This window comes from Jaculus jaculus, chromosome 21 (genome assembly GCF_020740685.1).
Source record: "Jaculus jaculus isolate mJacJac1 chromosome 21, mJacJac1.mat.Y.cur, whole genome shotgun sequence".
NCBI lineage: Eukaryota > Metazoa > Chordata > Mammalia > Rodentia > Dipodidae > Jaculus > Jaculus jaculus.
Window position 1 is genome coordinate 3,743,139 of NC_059122.1, and position 20,151 is coordinate 3,763,289.

Genomic DNA, 20,151 nt, shown 5'->3' on the forward strand with positions numbered 1-20,151 from the left:
TAATCAAATAAATAAATATAAACCTTTAAAAAAAAATGCCCACACGTGAAGCCAAACTGAAGTGAACTGGACATCTATCACATGCTCATCTCGTCCCAGAGAACTGCCGAGACCCCCGCCCCCCCGCCCCGCACCCAGCCTGCCTCTCTTTTTTGTTAAGTGCTAAGTGGGTGGAGAAAAAATACCTAGGGGGCTGGAGAGAGGGCTTAGCGGTTGAGGCGCTTGCCTGCAAAGCCAAAGGACCCAGGTTCAATTCCCCAGCACCCACGTTAAGCCAGATGCACAAGGTGATGTATGCATCTGGAGTTCGTTTGCAACAGCTGAAAGCCCTGACATGCCCAATGCCTCCCTCCCCCACATGCGCCACCATGAGCATCTGGCTAATGTGGGTCCTGGGGAATTGAACCTGGGTCCTCAGGCTTCTCAGGCAAGTGCCTTAACCGCTAAGCCATCTCTCCAGCCCCAGGTTTCATCTCTAACACGCATGCTCCAAGTTGAGAGGAACTGCCTTAAGAAACTACCAGTCCTGGATGCAATTCCACAGGACCCCCAAAGCCATATAAAACTGCTTTAGGGGCTAGAGGGATGGCTTAGTGGTTAAGGCACTCGCCTGAGAAGCCTAAGGACCCAGGTTCAATTCCCCAGGACCCACATTAGCCAGATGCACAAGGGGGCGCATGTGTCTGGAGTTCATTTGCAGTGGCTGGAGGCTCTGGTGTGTCCATTCTCCCTCCCTTTCTCTTTCTCGTCCTCTTTCTGTCTCAAGTAAATAAGGAAAAAGAATTTAAAAATAAATAAACTGCTTTAGACGAGAGTTGCTGGCTACTTACAGTAAATCGCCTCAAGGTACCATTCAACATTGTCTGATATATCACTTGCTCTTCGGCCCAAAGTGTCCTTTGTTAGACAGTACAAAAGGCAGAGAAGTGTCTAGCTTTTATCTCATAGCCCCTCCCTGCCCACTGCTTCCTTCTCTCTCTCTCTCTCTCTCTCTCTCTCTCTCTCTCTGTAACTTTTTGGTTCTTTGGACTGCTGTCCTAAAACTCAAAACTGTAAGTTTCATTTTTATGTACTTCGTTTATTTTTAGGTGGGGGGTAGACGCCAGTGTCTCCTGTCACTGCAAACGAACTCCAGATGCGTGTACTACTTTGCGCATCTGGCTTTACGTGAGTACTGCATGGGCTGTCAGGCTTTGCAAGCAAGTGCCTTTAACTGCTGAGCCATCTCTCCAGTCCAAAATTGTATATTTCTTTCCAGTTGATTGTAAAGTCAAACCCAAGACAAAGAGGGGCTGGAGGAATGGCTTAGCGGTTAAGGCATTTGCCTGCAAAGCCAAAAGACCTTGGTTCGATTCCCCGGGACCCACGTTAGCAAGATGCACAAGGAGGTGCATGCATCTGGAGTTCATCTGCAGTGGCTGGAGGCCCTGGCGCTCCCATTCTCTCTCCCCTCCCCCCCCCGCCTTTCTGTCAAATAAATTAATTAAAATAAAATATTTTTAAAAACAACAGGACAAAGAGCTGGGCATGGTGGCGCCTTTAATCCCAGCACTGGGGGCGGGGGGGGCAGAGGTAGGAGGATCGCCATGAGTTCAAGGCCACCCTAAGACTACGTAGTGAATTCCAGGTCAGCCTGAGCTAGAGTGTAACCCTACTTTGAAAAAAAAAAGAGGTGCAGTAGACGGTCTGGAGGTATAAAATAAGCGTGAATGAATAATACTGTTTATCCACCACAAGATATTAACCATCTTCATGAAAGTTCAGCCTACATGCCAATGGATTTGCCCCACCGAATCCCAGCTCTCTCTCATCTCCAGTCTTACTGACCAATGTCTATGGTCACAGCAGCTCAGGCCTCGGCCCCACACCATCACCATCTCTGAATCCATATGAGATTTTATGAATCGCAAAGCTAATCTTATATTTAAATGTTCAAACAGCCAAATTTCACTTTTTATTTTGTTGTTGTTGTGTGTTGAGCCGGCCGTGGTGGCACACATCTTTAATCCCAGCCCTCAGGAGGCAGAGGTCGGAGCATCACCGTGAGTTTGAGGCCAGCCTGAGACTATATAGTGAATTCCAGGTCAGCCTGGGCTACAGCGAAATCCTACCTCAAAACAAAGAAACAAAAAAAAAAAAAAAATTTGTTGGGCTGGAGAGATGGCTTAGCGGTTAAGCGCTTGCCTGTGAAGCCTAAGGACCCCGGTTCGAGGCTCGGTTCCCCAGGTCCCACGTTAGCCAGATGCACAAGGGGGTGCACGCGTCTGGAGTTCGTTTGCAGAGGCTGGAAGCCCTGGCGCGCCCATTCTCTCTCTCTCCCTCTATCTGTCTTTCTCTCTGTGTCTGTCGCTCTCAAATAAATAAATTAAAAAAAAAATTGTTGTGTTGGTCATCTTTCCAATGCTATGGCAAAATACCTGAGATAAACATCTTAGAAGGAGAAGATATTTATTTTGTATTATTTTGCAACGTGGCTTCAGGGATTTCAATTTCCATCATTCTGGGACTGTGGCGGGGCAGTGTAGCATGGATTCGGGAGGGGGAATATATGATAGAAGAAAATTCTTACCTCACGGTGACCAGGAGGCCAAAGAGAGAAAGAGAGGGGTCGGAGTCCCCATATCCTCCCCTAGGACACACCCCTAGTGACCTCACCTCTTTCTGCGAGGCACCACCCCCACAACTTCACCATCAGCTGGGCACCAAGCCTTCAACACACAGCAAGCACCAGGGGAACATCTGAGATCCAACCCAGGGCTGTAGAGATGGCTTAGCACTTAAGGCGCTTGCCTGCAAAGCCTAAGGACCCACGTTCGACTCTCCAGATCCCACGTAAGCACAAAGCTGAGGCCAGCATGCAAGGTTGCGCATGCACACAAGATGGTACACACGCGTCTGGACTTCAATTACAGTGGCTGAGGCCTTGGCGCACCCATTTTCTCTCTCTCTCTCTCCCCCATAAAAAAAATACAAAAAAAAAAGAGACTGGAGAGATGGCTTAGTGGTTAAGGTATTTGACTGCAAAGCTAAAGGACCCAGGTTCGACTCTCCAGGACACACGTAAGACAGATGCACAAGGAGGCGCACGCGTCTGGAGTTCATTTGCAATGGCTGGAGGCCCTGGCATACCCATTCTCTCCCTCTCTCTCTCTCTCTCTTTCTCTATCTCAAGCAAATAAATAAATAAAATATATTTTAAAAAACAAAAAAGATCCAAATCATAAGGCATATATGTACATGACTTTAAAATAAAAGAATTTTATTTTTGTTTTTACAAGGTAAGGTTTCATTCTAGCCCAGGCTGACCTGGAATTCACTATGGAGTCTCAGGGTGGCCTCGAACTCACGGCGATCCTCCTACCTCTGCCTCCCAAGTGCTGGGATTAAAGGCCACCATGCCTGGCCATCCTGGAATTTTGAGTCCAACTTGCATGTCTCAGGACTCACACACACTGCCTGGCTGTTTCTGGTACAATTGATCTTCATTAATCAGGGTCCCACTACTCTGTCAACTTTGGTAATACCAGGAAAAACTGTTCATAGGTGTCTCACACTTGCGGAAGTTACGCGGTGCCCCTGTGGCCCGGGGGCCGCTCCAGTGATCCATGGAGCTCAGAGGTCTGCGTACGGATTCTGGTTCACTGAGACCCAGAATTTTAGCCTCACTTTGGATCATCATGGGATTCCATGCCTGCTACGGACACATCTCCTCTGCGACATCCCCACCCACTGGTCCAGCCTCTGCTCCAATGTCTTTAGGGAGAAGGGATATGATATTCCAAGGCAACATTCCAACTTAAGATGACTTTATCAAGTGAACTTTTTAAATAACTTTTTGTTTATTTTTATTTATTTATTTGAGTGACAGACAGACAGACAGACAGACAGAGAATGGGCGCACCAGGGCCTCCAGCCACTGCAAACGAACTCCAGACACGTGCGCCCCCTTGTGCATCTGGCTGACGTGGGTCCTGGGGAACTGAGCCTCGAACCGGGGTCCTTAGGCTTCACAGGCAAGCGCTTAACCGCTAAGCCATCTCTCCAGCCCCTAAGTGTACTTCCTGTTGGGCTTCAGCCTCTTGTTCCTTTAACATCCTTCTACCCACGGACTCTCGACTGCTCCCCCAAAGCTGACTGATAACCATTTGCTCAGACTTTTATGATTCAATGTTTGGCATCTGGCATAGTAGGCCAGGAAGTCTTGAAGAAGCCTGATCAGTGTCCTTACCCAAGTATCTGGTGAAAATCCGAATTCAATAGAAGCCATGGTCTCTGTAGGAAAACCCTCACCGTACTTAACAAAGCAACACTTTTTTTTTTTGGGGGGGGGTATGGTCTCGCTCTAGCCCAGCCTGACCTGGAATTCACTATGTAGTCTCAGGGTGGCCTGGAACTCACAGTGATCCTCCTACCTCTGCCTCCCAAGTGCCGGGATTAAAGGTGTGCACCTCCACGTCCGGCTTAACAAAGCACCATTTTAAAAAGCAATTCAAGATCTTACAGAATCTAATCATCCTTCCACAGAACTCTGAAGATTCAGAACCAAGCATCAGCTAATTAAAGGGAAAACTAGTTATAAATACTCAGTAGAAAGCCGAGCGTGGTGGTGCACATGCCTTTAATCCCAGCACTCGGGAGGCAGAGGTAGGAGTATGGCTGTGAGTTCGAGGCCACCCTGAGACTACATAATGAATTCCAGGTCAGCCTGGGCTATAGCGAGACCCTACCTCGAAACACCAAAAATAATAATAATAATAATAATAGATACCATTTACAGACCAAAGAGTATGTGCTGTGAGTTTCCTGAGCTGGTTCCCAGTCCTGTGGCCAGTGGTAGAGGTATCTGAGGAACCAAGGTGCAGAGACAGTGGACCACTGCCCAAGGGCACCTCCTACAGAAGTCAGAACTGAAGTGCCCAGACTTGGCTCCCACCAGAGTTAACAATCATTTATTTTACTATTCCACCCTCACTCACTACTCGGCTGAATATCATATTTCATCAAATCTAAGATACACCTAGTATAACACCGTTACGTCAGCATACCCAACACGACCAACTGAGGCTTCAACTGGAAAATGTGTCACAACTTCAGGCATGGTAAAATGTGTGGACACACATCCATGTACACACATGAATGCTCACGTAAATATAAGCATTCAGTTCAAAAAATACAGGAGGGCTAGAGAGGTGGCTTAGTGGTTAAGATGCCTGCCTGCAAATACAAAGGACCCAGGTTCGATTCCCCAGGACCCATGTAAGCCAGATGCACATGATGGCACATATATTTGGAGTTCGTTTGCAGCAGCTGAAGGCCCTGGAGTGGCCTATCTATCTACTCTATCTATCTATCTATCTATCTATCTATCTATCTATCTATCTATCAATTATCTACTTATCTGCCTCTCTCTCTCAAATAAATAAAACAAAAACATATTGTAATTCATTGGACCAAACTATTCCTTATAAGTGTTGTAAAATATAATACTGAATCCTCTAGAAAATTAATTTGGCCATAAAGCATAGGAAAAAAAAGACAAATCTTAAGTATGAATAATGTCACAAGAAACTGCAAACATCACTTTAAAAGTCTTTTCTCCATACCATAAACCCACTGAATGTGATGTAGAGAGACAGCTTTCTAACCTGTAATCACTTCCATCACCCATCTATAAGATCATGCACCTAACGCATGAAAAGGCAGTAAGCACATTTAGAACATTCCATTAAAAATACATTATAGGGCTAGAGAGATGGCTTAGCGGTTAGCGCATGCCTGCGAAGCCTAAGGACCCTGGTTCAATTCTCCAGGTCCGACGTTAGCCAGATGCACAAGGGGGCGCACACGTCTGGAGTTCGTTTGCAGTGGCTGGAGGCCCTGGTGTGCCCGTTCTCACTCTCTTTTTATCTCTCTCTTGCTCACTCCCTCTATCTGTAATAAATAAAAATAAAATGTTGTAAAAAAAATTTTTTTAAATACATTATACTTAGGGGCTGGAGAGATGGCTTAGTGGTTAAGCGCTTGCCTGTGAAGCCTAAGGACCCTGGTTCGAGGCTCGATTCCCCAGGACCCACGTTAGCCAGATGCACAAGGGGCACATATATCTGGAGTTCATTTGCAGTGGCTGGAGGCCCTGGTGCACCCATTCTCTCTCTCTCTTTCTCCCTCTTTCTCTGTCTTTCACTTTCAAATAAATAATAAAAATAAAAAAGATTTTAAAAATACATTATACTTAGAACATAGAAGCAGGAAGATCACAAGTTCAAGGTTACCCATGGCTACATACCAAGTTGGAAATCAACCTCAGCTACATGAGTCCATGCCTCAAAAAAAAGATTTTATGTCTGGCATGGTGGTGCATGCCTTTAACCCCAGTACTCGGAAAGCAGAGGTAGGAGGATTGCTGTGAGTTCAAGGCCACCCTGAGACTCCATAGTGAATTCCAGGTCAGCCTGGGCTACAGTAAGACCCTATACCTTGAAAAACCATAAAGAAAAAAACAAACAACAACAACAACAGCAAATTTTATATCTAGGTAACTTTCTTATATTTTCTCAAAAAAGTTAAAGAAAACTAGTAGTAACTTCTTTTTAATATTTATTTTTATTTATTTATTTGAGAGTGACAGAGAGAGAAAGAGGGACAGAGAGAGAATGGGAGCACCAGGGCCTCCAGCCACTGCAAACGAACTCCAGACGCATGCGGCCCCTTGTGCATCTGGCTGACGTGGGTCCTGGGGAATCGAGCCTCGAACCGGGGTCCTTGGGCTTCACAGACAAGCGCATAACCGCTAAGCCATCTCTCCAGCCCAGTAGTAACTTCTTATTCCACATTAAAGAAAAGTATGTGCTAGGGCCAAAGACACCGGTGTCCACCTCTGGTGGAATCAAAGTTCGCCCCCATTTCAGAAAGGCACTGCCCAGGAAGAAGCTCTATTTCAATGACTGTCTGGAGATGCTGCCTTTGGGGGCCTCAGGTCCCTGGAAGCGCTCATGTCGTAAGCCCACACGGTGTCTATCCCCTGTCCGGTGACGTGGTCAGGGGTCCAGTGTGGGAAAGGGAACCGGCAAGCAATGACTCTGGTGCCGTTCTCAAGTTCCTCTTCCAGTTTCTTCTCCAGCTGCAGCATCTGTGGATGAGAACAGCTGTCAGGCTCGGTGAACGGGAGATGGACGGGTCCCTGAACACACGTCCAGGCTGCAGCAGTTCAGCGCACACGTGCGTTACCAGTCCTCTAACGTAAAGACACGCATTAGCCGGCGGTGGTGGCGCTCGCCTTTAATCCCAGCACTTCGGAGGAAGAGGTAGGAGGATTATGATAAGTTCCAGGCCGGCCTGAGACTACATAGTAAATGCAAGGTCAGCCTGGGCTACAGCGAGACCCTACCTCAAAAAAAAAAAAAAAAGACATGAGATGGAGAGATAGCTTAGCGGTTAAGCGCTTGCCTGTGAAGCCTAAGGACCACGGTTCGAGGCTCAATTCCCCAGGACCCACATCAGCCAGATGCACAAGGGGGCGCACGCGTCTGGAGCTCGTTTGCAGTGGCTGGAGGCGCTGGCGCGCCCATTCTCTCCCTCTCTCTCTCTCTCTCTCTCTCTCTCTCTCTCTCTCTGCCTCTTTCTCTCTCTGTGACTCTCAAATAAATAAAAATGAATAAAAAATTTTTTAAAAAAGACATTAACCTGTTCTAAGAACATCTTCTAGTATCAATTATAAAATAAGCTATTTTTAGCAGATATATATCATAAACTCCCAGTTTTCTGATTGAAATCATAGCCTGGTGATAATTAAAAGAGTAATTCTTTTTTTTTTTAATTTTTATTTATTTATTTGAGAGCGACAGACACAGAGAGAAAGACAGAGAGAGGGAGAGAGAGAATGGGCGCGCCAGGGCTTCCAGCCTCTGCAAACGAACTCCAGACGCGTGCGCCCCCTTGTGCATCTGGCTAACGTGGGACCTGGGGAACCGAGCCTCAAACCGGGGTCCTTAGGCTTCACAGGCAAGCGCTTAACCGCTAAGCCATCTCTCCAGCCCAAAAGAGTAATTCTTTTAAGTGATTTACCCAATTAAACATTTCAACATGGCCTGTTGTTATATGTATTTAAGATATATTTTTCCACATTTTTTTTATTTTTTTTTTATTTATTTGTTTGAGAGTGACAGACACAGAGAGAAGGACAGATAGAGGGAGAGAGAGAGAATGGGCGCGCCAGGGCTTCCAACCTCTGCAAACAAACTCCAGACGCGTGCACCCCCTTGTGCATCTGGCTAACGTGGGACCTGGGGAACTGAGCCTCGAACCGGGGTCCTTAGGCTTCACAGATAAGCGCTTAACCACTAAGCCATCTCTCCAGCCCTTTTTCCACATTTTTAACATATCTGATACATCACACAATTAATGTTATCTTAGACTTGAAATTGGCAGGCTGCAGAGATGGCTTAGCAGTTAAGGTGTTTGCCTGCAAAGCCTAAGGACCCATGTTCAGCTCTCCAGGTCCCACATAAGCCAGACGCACAAAGGTGAGGCAAGCACAAGGTCACACATGCCCACTAGATGGGTGTGAGGGTCTGGAGTTCAATTGCAGCGGCTGAGGCCCTGGCATGCCAATTTTCTCTCTCTCTCTCTCTCTAAAAAAAACATTTTAATTAAAAAAAAAAATTGCAGGGCTGGAGAGATGGCTTAGCGGTTGGTTAAACGCTTGCCTGTGAAGCCTAAGGACCCCGGTTCGAGGCTCAGTTCCCCAGGTCCCACGTTAGCCAGATGCACAAGGGGGCGCACGCGTCTGGAGTTTGTTTGCAGAGGTTGGAAGCCCTGGCGCGCCCATTCTCTCTCTCTCCCTCTATCTGTCCTTCTCTCTGTGTCTGTCACTCTCAAATAAATAAATAAAAAAATAAATAAAAATAAATAAAAATAAATAAATAAATATAAAAAAAGTTGCAATTGGCAAATTTTCTCTCAATTATGCTATATAACATACCATTTAAAGTCAAGGAAATATTGTTTAATTAAACCATGAAAAAGTATACACATGACCAATTAGAAATATTATTAAATACTTCATACTTTTTTTGTTGTTGTTGTTGAGGTAGGGTCTCACTCTAGCTCAGGCTGACCTGGAATTCACTGTGTAGTCTCAGGGTGGCGTAACTCACGGCGATCCTCCTACCTCTGCCTCCCCAGTGCTGGGATTAAAGGTGTGCGCCACCATGCCTGGCTATTTCATACTTTTTAAATGTGTTTATAACATATTGATAATGCAGGTCTCTCCTGTCTTTTTTTAACTTTTTCAATTTATGTATTAGAGACAGTGAGAGGGAGAGGTAGAGGGAGAGAATGGTCACACCAGGGCCTCCAGCCACTGCTGATGAACTCCAAATGCGTGCACCACCTTATGCATCTGGGTTATGTGAGACCTGGAGAATCAAACCTGGGTCCTTAAGGCTTCACAGGCAAATGCTTTAATCACTAAGCCATCACTCCATCCCTTCTGTCTTTTTTTATTATTATTATTTATTTATTTGAGAGCGACAGACAGAGAGAGAAAGACAGATAGAGGGAGAGAGAGAGAATGGGCGCGCCAGGGTTTCCAGCCTCTGCAAACAAACTCCAGACGCGTGCGCCCCCTTGTGCATCTGGCTAACATGGGACCTGGGGAACCGAGCCTCGAACCGGGGTCCTTAGGCTTCACAGGCAAGCGCTTAACCGCTAAGCCATCTCTCCCGCCCTGTCTTTTTTTTTTTTTTCAAGATAAGGTCTTGCTCTAGCCCAGGCTGGCCTGGAATTCACTATGTAGTCTCGGGGTGGCCTCAAATTCATGGCAATCCACCTACCTCTGCCTCCCGAGTGCTGGGATTAAAGGCATGCACCACCACTCCCAGCCTGTCTTTTTTTTTAATATTTTTTTTAATTTTCATTTATTTATTTATTTGACAGAGAAAGAGAGAGAGGTAAAAAGAGAATGGGTACGCCAGGGTCTCTAGCCACTGCAAACAAACTCCAGACGCATGTGCCCCCTTGTGTATCTGGCTAACGTGGGTCCTGGGGAATCAAACTTAGGTCCTTTGCCTTTGCAGGCAAACGCCTTAACCAATAAGCCATCATCTCCAGCCTGCCTGTCTTTTTATTAATTAACATTTACTCACTGTATTATTAGATTTATTGTTTGATGTATAAAAGCATTTGACATCAGTATTGCTAAAATTAATATTAAATTTACCAATATATGTGTACCTGGCCAAAGGACCACTGCAGACCCTTTTCAGACCCCGTCTATAAACAGAATTCCATTTGGTGGTGAAGTCACAGGTTAAATTATGTCGCTGGAACTGGTTATGTCACTATCTAAATCCTGAAGCCAGCTTTCCCTGTTTCCAATGAACAACGCAATTTTGAGAAAACAGGGGTATTTTGTTGTTGTTATTGTTGTTTTTGTAAATATTCCACCAGTTTGAGTCTTCACAAGAGCACCCTGAGGGCTGGAGAGATGGCTTAGCGATTAAGCGCTTGCCTGTGGAGCCTAAGGACTCCCGTTCGAGGCTCGATTCCCCAGGACCTACGTTAGCTAAATGCACAAGGGGGCGCACGCATCTGGAGTTCATGTGCAGTGGCTGGAGGCACTGGAGCACCCATTCTCTCTCTCTCTCTCTCTCTGCCTCTTTCTCTTTCTGTCACTCGTAAATAAATAAATAAATAAATAAATAAATAAATAAGCAAGCACGCTGAGCTCAGGATACGGCACCTGGGCCATTTGGTAACCGAGTAATTGTGTTTTCATTTAACTGCTTCTTCTTCAGGTGAGTGTTTGCTATCACAGCAAAATCTTTTGGGACCATCAATGCACAGTGCCGCCCTTTTATGGCCATCCCCATGTACAGCAAATGGTATTACAAATCCTACTTCATCTAATTTAATCTCATGGATTTACGGTGTGGCAATAGAGTGTTAGCACTTTGCTCCTAAAAAGGTCAGTCTTGCTTCTAAAATGTCAATCACACTGATCGCCACAGGCTTATAAAGGCAAAAATCCATAGCAATATCCAGGGAGTTGGGACTGGAGAGATGGCTTAGCCGTTAAGGCATTTGCCTGCCAAGCCAAAGGACCCCAGTTTGATTCCCCAGGACCCACGTTAGCCAGATGCACAGGGGGCGCACACGTCTGGAGTTCATTTGCAGTGGCTGGAGGCCCTGGCACACCCATTCTCTCTCTCCTTCTTTCTGTCTCTTTCTCTCTCTCTCTCTCTCTCAATAAATAAATAAAAATAAAGTCTAAAAAAATTATTCTAGTCTGCCAGACATGGTGGCGCACACTTTTAATCCCAGCACTCAGGAGGCTGAGGTAGGAGGGGTTCGAGGCCAGCCAGAGACTACGTAGTGAATTCCAGGTCAGCCTGGATTAGAGTGAGACCCTACTTCAGAAGAAGGAAAAAAAAAAAAAAAAAAAAAGTCAGGTGTGGTGGCGCATGCCTTTAATCCCAGCGCTCGGGAGGCAGAGAGGAAGGAGGGTCGCCGTGAGTTCGAGGCCACCCTGAGACTACACAGTGAATTCCAGGCCAGCCTGAGCTAAACTGAAACTCTACCTCAAAAAAAGAAAAAGAAAAAAACATCGAGATTTAGGAAGGAATTTGGAGCATTCTAAGATGGAGGTAGAAGTTGGGTCAATTGTGCCAAACACAATCTATCTAAATATAACACCTCATCTTGTGAGCAAGAATCGCAGGGTGTTCCTTCAAGGCATCCACAGGTCCAGGGACCAACCCTCAGATCAGTGACTAAAGGTCCTCCACAAGGTGCTCAAAGCCGTAACACTGGCTCTTCAATGCCCTGAACTGCATCTGAGCAGCACTCAGATCCGACCTGGAAGCCTTTCTTTCTCTCTCTCTTTTTTTCTTTTTTTTCCTTCTCTCTTTCTTCCTTACTACCTTCCTTCCTTTCTCTCCTTCTTTCTTGCATGTGGCAATGCCACAGCCTCTTGCCACTGCAAACAAATGCCAGATGCTTGTGTCACTTTCTGCATCTGGCTGATGTGGGAACCAAACCTAGGCTGGTTTTTTGTAAGCCAGCACCTTTAATTGCTGAGGCATTTCCCCAGCCCTTCTTTTTTTTTTTTTTTTTTTTTGATGCTAAATATATATATTTTTTTCTTTTCACAATTTTTATTAACATTTTCCATGATTATAAAAAATATCCCATGGTAATACCCTCCTTCCCCCCCCCCACACACACACTTTCCCCTTTGAAATTCCATTCTCAGAAGATGGTATTTTTTATATTCGGCTTTTGGTTTTTCTGAGGTAGGGTCTCCCTGTAGCTCAGGCTGACCTGGAAGTCACTGTATAGTCTCAGAGTAGCCTCGAACTCATAGCGATCCTCCTATCTCTGCCTCGCGAGTGCTGGGATTAAAGGCGTGCACCCAGCAGAAGACTGAATTATTTAATGAATGATTTCAGAATATGTGAACATTTGAGGAAAACAAGTTAGGATCTCATATCACCCACCTAAGTAAAACTCAAGAGTGGCCTAATCAGGTGGCTTAATGAGATACATTCTTTTCTTCCTAGGGAGTAAGTACCCAGGGGCCTTACACATGCTAAGCATGTGCCCAGTGCAGCCCTTCTTTTTTTTTTTTTTAAATTTTTTTTAACTTATTTGAGAGCAACAGACAGATAGAGAAAGACAGATAGAAGGAGAGAGAGAGAATGGGCGCGCCAGGGCTTCCAGCCTCTACAAACGAACTCCAGACGCGTGCGCCCCCTTGTGCATCTGGCTAACGAGGGTCCTGGGGAACCGAGCCTCGAACCGGGGTCCTTAGGCTTCACAGGCAAGCGCTTAACCGCTAAGCCATCTCTCCAGCCCAGCCCTGAGCTACAGTGAGACCCTACCTCAAAAACAACAACAACAAAAAGTACTCACTTCTTAGTTATTTCAATAAAGCACTGTTTTAACATGCGCATGAAGTGTGTAAACATACATTAACACACTCGTAGCCTGAAATTACTTTCACTTCAGCTTTTCTCTTAGCTGATTTTGAGATTTCAAACTTCTAGACGAGTTTGCAAGAACATGTCACGGATCCGTCACCGTCTGTCACTCTGCTGGCATGTTCACGTCCTTCTCTTCTCTACGGGTGCTTTCACAGCCATTTAGGATGAGACTGCCTCCTTAATGCTCTAGTGTATATGTTCTAAGAGAAAGAACCTTCTTTGACATACCCCTAGTGCAGAAAATGTATACTGTATTTCATCGGTAATTCCAATAACAACTCAATTTTCCCTTTGTCCGATAGTGGCCTGCATCCCGCTCACAGGGTAGGACCCAGCACAAGAACGCCCTTTTGCATTTAGCTTGTTTGGTTTCCTTTTTAAAAAAATAATAATAATAAGTTTTAAACTGGAGGGGGAGGTTCAAAGTAAGGTCTCGCTGTAGCCCAGGCTGACCTGAAATTCACTGCGTAGTCTCAGGCTGGCCTCGAACTCAAAGCGATCCTCCTACCTCTGCTTCCGCAGTGCCGGGATTAAAGGCGTGCGCCACCACGCCCGGCTTGGTCTCCCCTTTTTGGCTGCCTTGTTTTCTGGGGCTGGGAATGAAGCCAGGGTCAGGCAGGCACTTTACCCCTGTGCTCTGCCCATACCCACATCGGTCTCCTCAGTCTTACATGGCAATGGACCGAATGGGCCTCTTAAATTCTTCTGGTGTTGGCTCCTAATGGCACATGGCATGTGCATCTCTGGCAATGCCCCAGCGGCACACCTGTGACTTTTCTGAGCTCCAGAAGCCCAAGAGGCCCTTCTGCTCTTGATGGAGACATCAGTCAGGTGGAGTGTGGTGCCTCCACAACAGAGCTACTAGCATTCTTTGTAGGAAGACACTTAGAGATGATGTAAGCCCAAGCACCCTTGGATGACTGACTGCTGCATAGAAGTATCATTCATTGGCCTGGAGAGATGGCTTAGGGGTTAAGGCATCTGCCTGCGAAGCCTAAGGACCCAGGTTCAATTCCCCAGGACCTACATAAGCCGGATGCACAAGTTGGCACATGCATTTGGAGTTGCTTTGCGGTGGCTAGTGGCCCTGGTGCGCCCCTCCTCTCTTTCTCCCTCTCTCTCCCAAATAAATAAATAAAATATTTACCAATCATTCATTGAGAATTCTGACTGGGATCAACTTTCATTATCATGGTTGCAAAGTGGTAATGTGCTAATCCCATCGTGTCTGGTCTATGGACAGAGAGCATGCTGCTGTAAGGGAGGGTTTTCCCACTCACCCTCTGTCTACGGACAGAGAGCATGCTGCTGTAAGGGAGGGTTTTCCCACTCACCCTCTGTCTACGGACAGAGAGCATGCTGCTGTAAGGGAGGGTTTTCCTACTCACCCACTGTCTACGGACAGAGAGCATGCTGCTGTAAGGGAGGGTTTTCCCACTCACCCTCTGTCTACGGACAGAGAGCATGCTGCTGTAAGGGAGGGTTTTCCCACTCACCCTCTGTCTATGGACAGAGAGCACGCTGCTGTAAGGGAGGGTTTTCCCACTCACCCTCTGTCTACGGACAGAGAGCATGCTGCTGTAAGGGAGGGTTTTCCCACTCACCCTCTGTCTATGGACAGAGAGCACGCTGCTGTAAGGGAGGGTTTTCCCACTCACCCACTGTCTACGGACAGAGAGCATGCTGCTGTAAGGGAGGGTTTTCCCACTTACCCTCTTGTCTATGGACAGAGAGCATGCTGCTGTAAGGGAGGGTTTTCCACTCACCCTCTGTCTACGGACAGAGAACATGCTGCTGTAAGGGAGGGTTTTCCCACTCACACTGTCTACGGACAGAGAGCATGCTGCTGTAAGGGAGGGTTTTCCACTCACCCTCTGTCTATGGACAGAGAACATGCTGCTGTAAGGGAGGGTTTTCCCACTCACACTGTCTACGGACAGAGAGCATGCTGCTGTAAGGGAGGGTTTTCCCACTCACCCTCTGACTATGGACAGAGAGCATGCTGCTGTAAGGGAGGGTTTTCTCTCTCACTTATTGCTGATGTTCAACCTCTAAGCATGCTCTCATTAGATATTTGGGTACTTCTGTATGATCTCTTTTAAATATTGTTTATTTTCATTTATTTGAGAGAAAGAGGTAGAGAGAGAGAGAAAGACTGGACATTTCAGGGCCTTGAGCTGCTGCAAACGAACTCCACATGCATGCACCACCTTATGCATCTGGCTTTACATGGGACCTGTTGGGAGCTGGGGAGTTGAACCTGGGTCCTTAGGCTTTGCAGGCAAGCATCTTAACCATTAAGCCATCTCTCCCCATCTTTTTTTAAACTTATTTTATATTTATTTATTTATTTGACAGAGACAGGAGAGAGAGAGAGAGAATGGGTGTGCCAGGACTTCTAGCCACTATAAACAAACACCAGAAGCTTGTGTCCCCTTGTGCATCTTGTTAATGTGGGTCCTGGGGAATCAAACCTGGGTCCTTTGTCTTTGCAGGCAAATGCCCTAATCACTAAGCAATCCCTCCAGCCCCAGATCTTTTTTTTAAAGTATTTTTATTAGCCGGGTGTGGTGGCGCACACCTTTAATCCCAGCACTCGAGAGGCAGAGGTAGGAGGATCGCTGTGAGTTTGAGGCCACCCTGAGACTACATAATTAATTCCAGGTCAGCCTGGACCAGAGTGAGACCCTACCTCGAAAAATAAATAAATATCTACTTATTTATTTATTTATTTGAGAGAAAGAGGCAGAAGTGTATGGAGAGAATGGGCTAACTAGGGCCTTTAGCCATTGCAAACAAACTCCAGATACATGCGCCACCTTGTGTATCTGGCTTATGTGGGTCCTGGGGAATCAAACCTGGGTCTTTAGGTTTTGCAGGCAAGTGCCTTAACTGCAAAGTCATCTCTCCGGCCCCCTACTTCCATATGTTCTGGCTCAACAAAAAATTCCAGACACTTGCACCTTCCTTTCCCCAGGCCTGGATCAGCCATTTCTCAAAGGTTCCTGGTGTGAAAAACCATCCTGAGAAAGCTAGAGCTAAGCAATAATAATAATAATAATAATAATAAAACACTCCTGGGCTGGAGAGATGGCTTAGCGGTTAAGCGCTTGCCTATGAAGCCTAAGGACCCCGGTTCGAGGCTCGGTTCCCCAGGTCCCACAATAGCCAGATGCACAAGGGGGCGCACGCGTCTGGAGTTCGTTTGCAGAGGCTGGAAGCCCTGGCGCACCCATTCTCTCTCTCTCCATCTGTCTTTCTCTCTGTGTCTGTCGCTCTCAAATAAATAAATAAATAAATAATTAAAAAAAATAAAAAAAAAAAATAAAACACTCCTTTAACAGTAACTAACTAAACACAACACAAAAATTTATAGTGCTTTCGTGAATTTTTGATTCTTGACCTGTATCTTAAAAACACCAGTGTGGAAAAACACCTTTATAAGACAATGGCTAAAGTGAGCCAAAATTCCAATTCATCACTGGTATCAATAACAAAAAATAAATTCCATCAAGGGTAGAAGATTTCTATTCTTCTCACAGCCAGCCAAAGACGATTTTTAAAAAGAGTATTCTTTGAGGGAAAAATTAAATAAACAGAGAATAAGACAATATCCATTTTTCCAAAATATCATGTTTCTCATGGTAATTTTGTTCATAAGAAGGATAATTGTAAACTTATTCACATTGCTATTATTCTCTTCTCTTTCATAGTTTCTTTTATTTCCCAATGATTGTCATATGCTAAGTCAAGATAAACCTGGAAATGAAAAGAGCTACTTCAATCATAAGAAATTAACTGACTAAATTACACATAAATATGCAGCGAATCTGGTCCTTGATATCACACACAAAGAAGCAGTGGTGTGTCACGCCTGTCTAATGAGATGCAAAATTATTCAAACAGTTCATAGGTTTTTCAAAGTAACACAAACTCATCATATTCTAATTATAGCTTCAAAACTTTCAAGTCCAAGTGAGATCACCTCAACCTTGTTACCCGCAGCACTGACCCATGAACTTCCACAGATGGCTCTGCCCACACCTCTCCCAGATCAGCTCCTGGAAGCTCCAGACACTCAGGAGCTCAGCAGATAAGGTGGGACTGCCTTTTCCTTCTCTCTTTTTCTCTCTCTTTCTCTCTATCTCTCCTCTTTCTCTCTCTCTCAGTCTGTCGGTGTGCCCACTACTCTTGTTGATTCCATCTTTACAATGCAACCAGAATTTGCCCATTTCTATCAGACGTGTGATGGCATACGTCTTTAATCCCAACACATAGGAGGCAGGGATAGGAGGATTGCTGTGAGTTCAAGGCCACCCTGAGACTACATAGCTGATACCAGGTCAGCCTGGGCCAGAGTGAGACCCTACCTCAAAAAAAAAAAAAAACTGGGCTGGAGAGATGGCTTAGTGGTTAAGCACTTGCTTGTGAAGCCTAAGGACCCCGGTTCAAGGCTCAATTCCCCAGGACCCACGTTAGCCAGATGCACAAGGGGGCGCACGCGTCTGGAGTTCCTTTGCAGTGGCTGGAGGTCCTGGCGCGCCCATTCCCTCTCTATCTGTCTCTTTCTCTCTGTCTGTTGCTCTCAAATAAATAAATGAACAAAAAAAAATTTTTTTTAAAGAATTTGCCCATTTCTCACCAGACAACAAATAACCTATCATAGTGCCCACCTCAACACCTGTGGCTTGAATACCTGTAAGAACACACAACGTGATTCCTAGCTTCAGCTTTATTTGTCTCCTTTGTTTTTTTGTTTTGAGGCAGCATTTCATTCTAGCCCTGGCTGACCTGGAACTCACTCTGAAGCCCAGGCTGGCTTTAAACTCAGCAATCCTCCTACCTCAGCCTCCTGCGTGCTACGATGAAAGGCATGGATTGACGGGCAGCGCTGACTGGCAGACATTTTTATTTTTATTTTATTTATTTATTTTTTTTTATTTATTTATTTTTTTTTTTTGTTTTTTCGAGGTAGGGTCTCACTCTGGTCCAGGCTGACCTGGAATTAACTCTGTAGTCTCAGGGTGGCCTTGAACTCACGGCGATCCTCCTACCTCTGCCTCCCGAGTGCTGGGATTAAAGGCGTGCACCACCACGCCCAGCATCATTTTTTTTTTAATTTTTTTTTTTAAATTTTATTTATTTATTTATTTGAGAGCGACAGACACAGAGAGAAAGACAGATAGAGGGAGAGAGAGAGAATGGGCGCGCCAGGGCTTCCAGCCTCTGCAAACGAACTCCAGACGCGTGCGCCCCCTTGTGCATCTGGCTAACGTGGGACCTGGGGAACCGAGCCTCGAACCGGGGTCCTTAGGCTTCACAGGCAAGCGCTTAACCGCTAAGCCATCTCTCCAGCCCCATTTTTATTTTTTAATTTGAGAGAGGGAAAGAGACAGAGAGTGAGAGAGAAAAAAAAATGGGCACACCAGGGCTTCCAACCACTGCAAACAACCTCCAGATGCATGCACCACCTTGTGCATCTGGCTTAGGAAAGTCCTAGGGAATCAAACAGGCCCTTTGGCTCTGCAGGCAAGTGCCTTGACCGCTAAGCCATCTCTTCCAGTCCCACTTTTTTTTTTTTTAATTTACGTGTGTGTGAGCACACACATGCCACACACCAGGTCTTCTCACCACTACAAGCCAGCGCCAGGTGTTTGTGCAACTTTTTGCGTTGGGCTTAGGTAGGTGGCTTGGGAAGTGAGTCTAAGCCCTCGGGCTTTGCAAGCAAGTGCTTTCAACCGATCGGAGTGCCAGCTTCTAACACCATGGGTCTCCACACGGTGGCACACGATCCTTTTCGGCCCGAGCCAGCCTTTAGGCTCTCCTCTGCTCACCCCTTAAAAGCTCCTGCCTATAGAAGTACCAGGATCTTTCGGGTGCTTTCCCTAGCTCCTCTCTGGCTCTCCTCTCATTCAAGCCACACTCATCCCCCCAACCTGCTTGCTGCTCCCCAGTGCAACAAGCGAACACACACAAACACACACACACACACACACACACACACGCACGCACGCACGCCCCTCGGTACACTTGCAACTGCTGGTCTTCAGCACGGATCACGACTCGATGCAGGGCCCTCATCCCTCACCTCCCAAAACCACCGTTTCAGGGAAAGTGCCCTTGCCTTGTCCCTTCCTTGCTCTCTGAAATTCCACATCACCTCTGCTCCTCTATGATACTGTTGGGCACTGCCAGGCACAGGCTGGAGCCTTCAGGAGAGGGGCCTGAGCTGCCAGGCACAGCTAAGTACCCCTCTCCAAGCCCGGCACACCTGAACTTAGGCTCTGCCCACAGCCCTGGAACCTTCGACCAGTTGCCTAGGCAACTCCCTGTCAGCCTTCACACACCCCATTCCCCCCCGAGACCCTAAATCATCTGAAGCCCCTGCCATTGCTTACATGCTAGAATGAATGTCTCCATATGCTAACTAGGCATCAGAAATAAACTTGGATGCGGAAGAGGTGGCAGAAAGAATGTAAGAGCCAAAGGAAGGGTAGACTCCTAACAACGTGCTCCTCCAGACACAAAGTGGCCTGGATCTCCATGACCTCACAGTGCCTGACACTACCTACACAAGACCATCATAAGAGGAGGAAAAGATCATGACATCTAAATAAGAGAGACTGATTGAGATGGGGAGGGGATATGATAGAGAATGGAATTTCAAAGGGGAAAGTGGGGGGAGGGAGGGTATTACCATGGGATATTTTTTATAATCATGGAAAATGCTAATAAAAATTGAGAAAAAAATAATAAATTTATTATTTCAAAATAAAAAGAAATAGGGCTGGAGAGATGGCTTACTGGTTTAGCGCTTGCCTGTGAAGCCTAAGGACCCCGGTTCGAGGCTCGATTCCCCAGGACCCACGTTAGCCAGATGCACAAGGGGGCGCACGCATCTGGAGTTTGTCTGCACTGGCTGGAGGCCCTCCCTGGTGCGCCCATTCTCTCCCTCCCCCCCAACCTTCCCTCTCTCTGCCTCTTTCTCTGTCTGCCGCTTTCAAATAAATAAATAAACATAAAACAAAAAAATCTTGGGCTGGAGAGACGGCTTAGCAGTTAGGCGCTTGCCTATGCAGCCTAAGAACCCCGGTTCGAGGCTCGGTTCTCCAGGACCCACGTTAGCCAGATGCACAAAGGGCGCACACGTCTGGAGTTCAGTTGCAGT

At 46.2% G+C, this 20,151-nt stretch overlaps 1 protein-coding gene across 4 annotated transcripts in view; it reads right to left on the minus strand.

The window, feature by feature from the left end:
* Positions 1-6,695: 6,695 nt before the first annotated feature.
* Atpsckmt (ATP synthase c subunit lysine N-methyltransferase) overlaps positions 6,696-20,151 on the minus strand; it is a 31,186-nt gene continuing 17,730 nt past the window's right edge. For all 4 annotated transcript variants that reach the window (XM_045139280.1, XM_045139281.1, XM_045139282.1 and 1 more), the window contains one exon: positions 6,696-7,129. In XM_045139280.1, the coding sequence (XP_044995215.1) occupies positions 6,938-7,129 (192 nt within the window). In that variant the 3' untranslated portion in view covers positions 6,696-6,937. The remainder of the gene's footprint in view (positions 7,130-20,151) is intronic.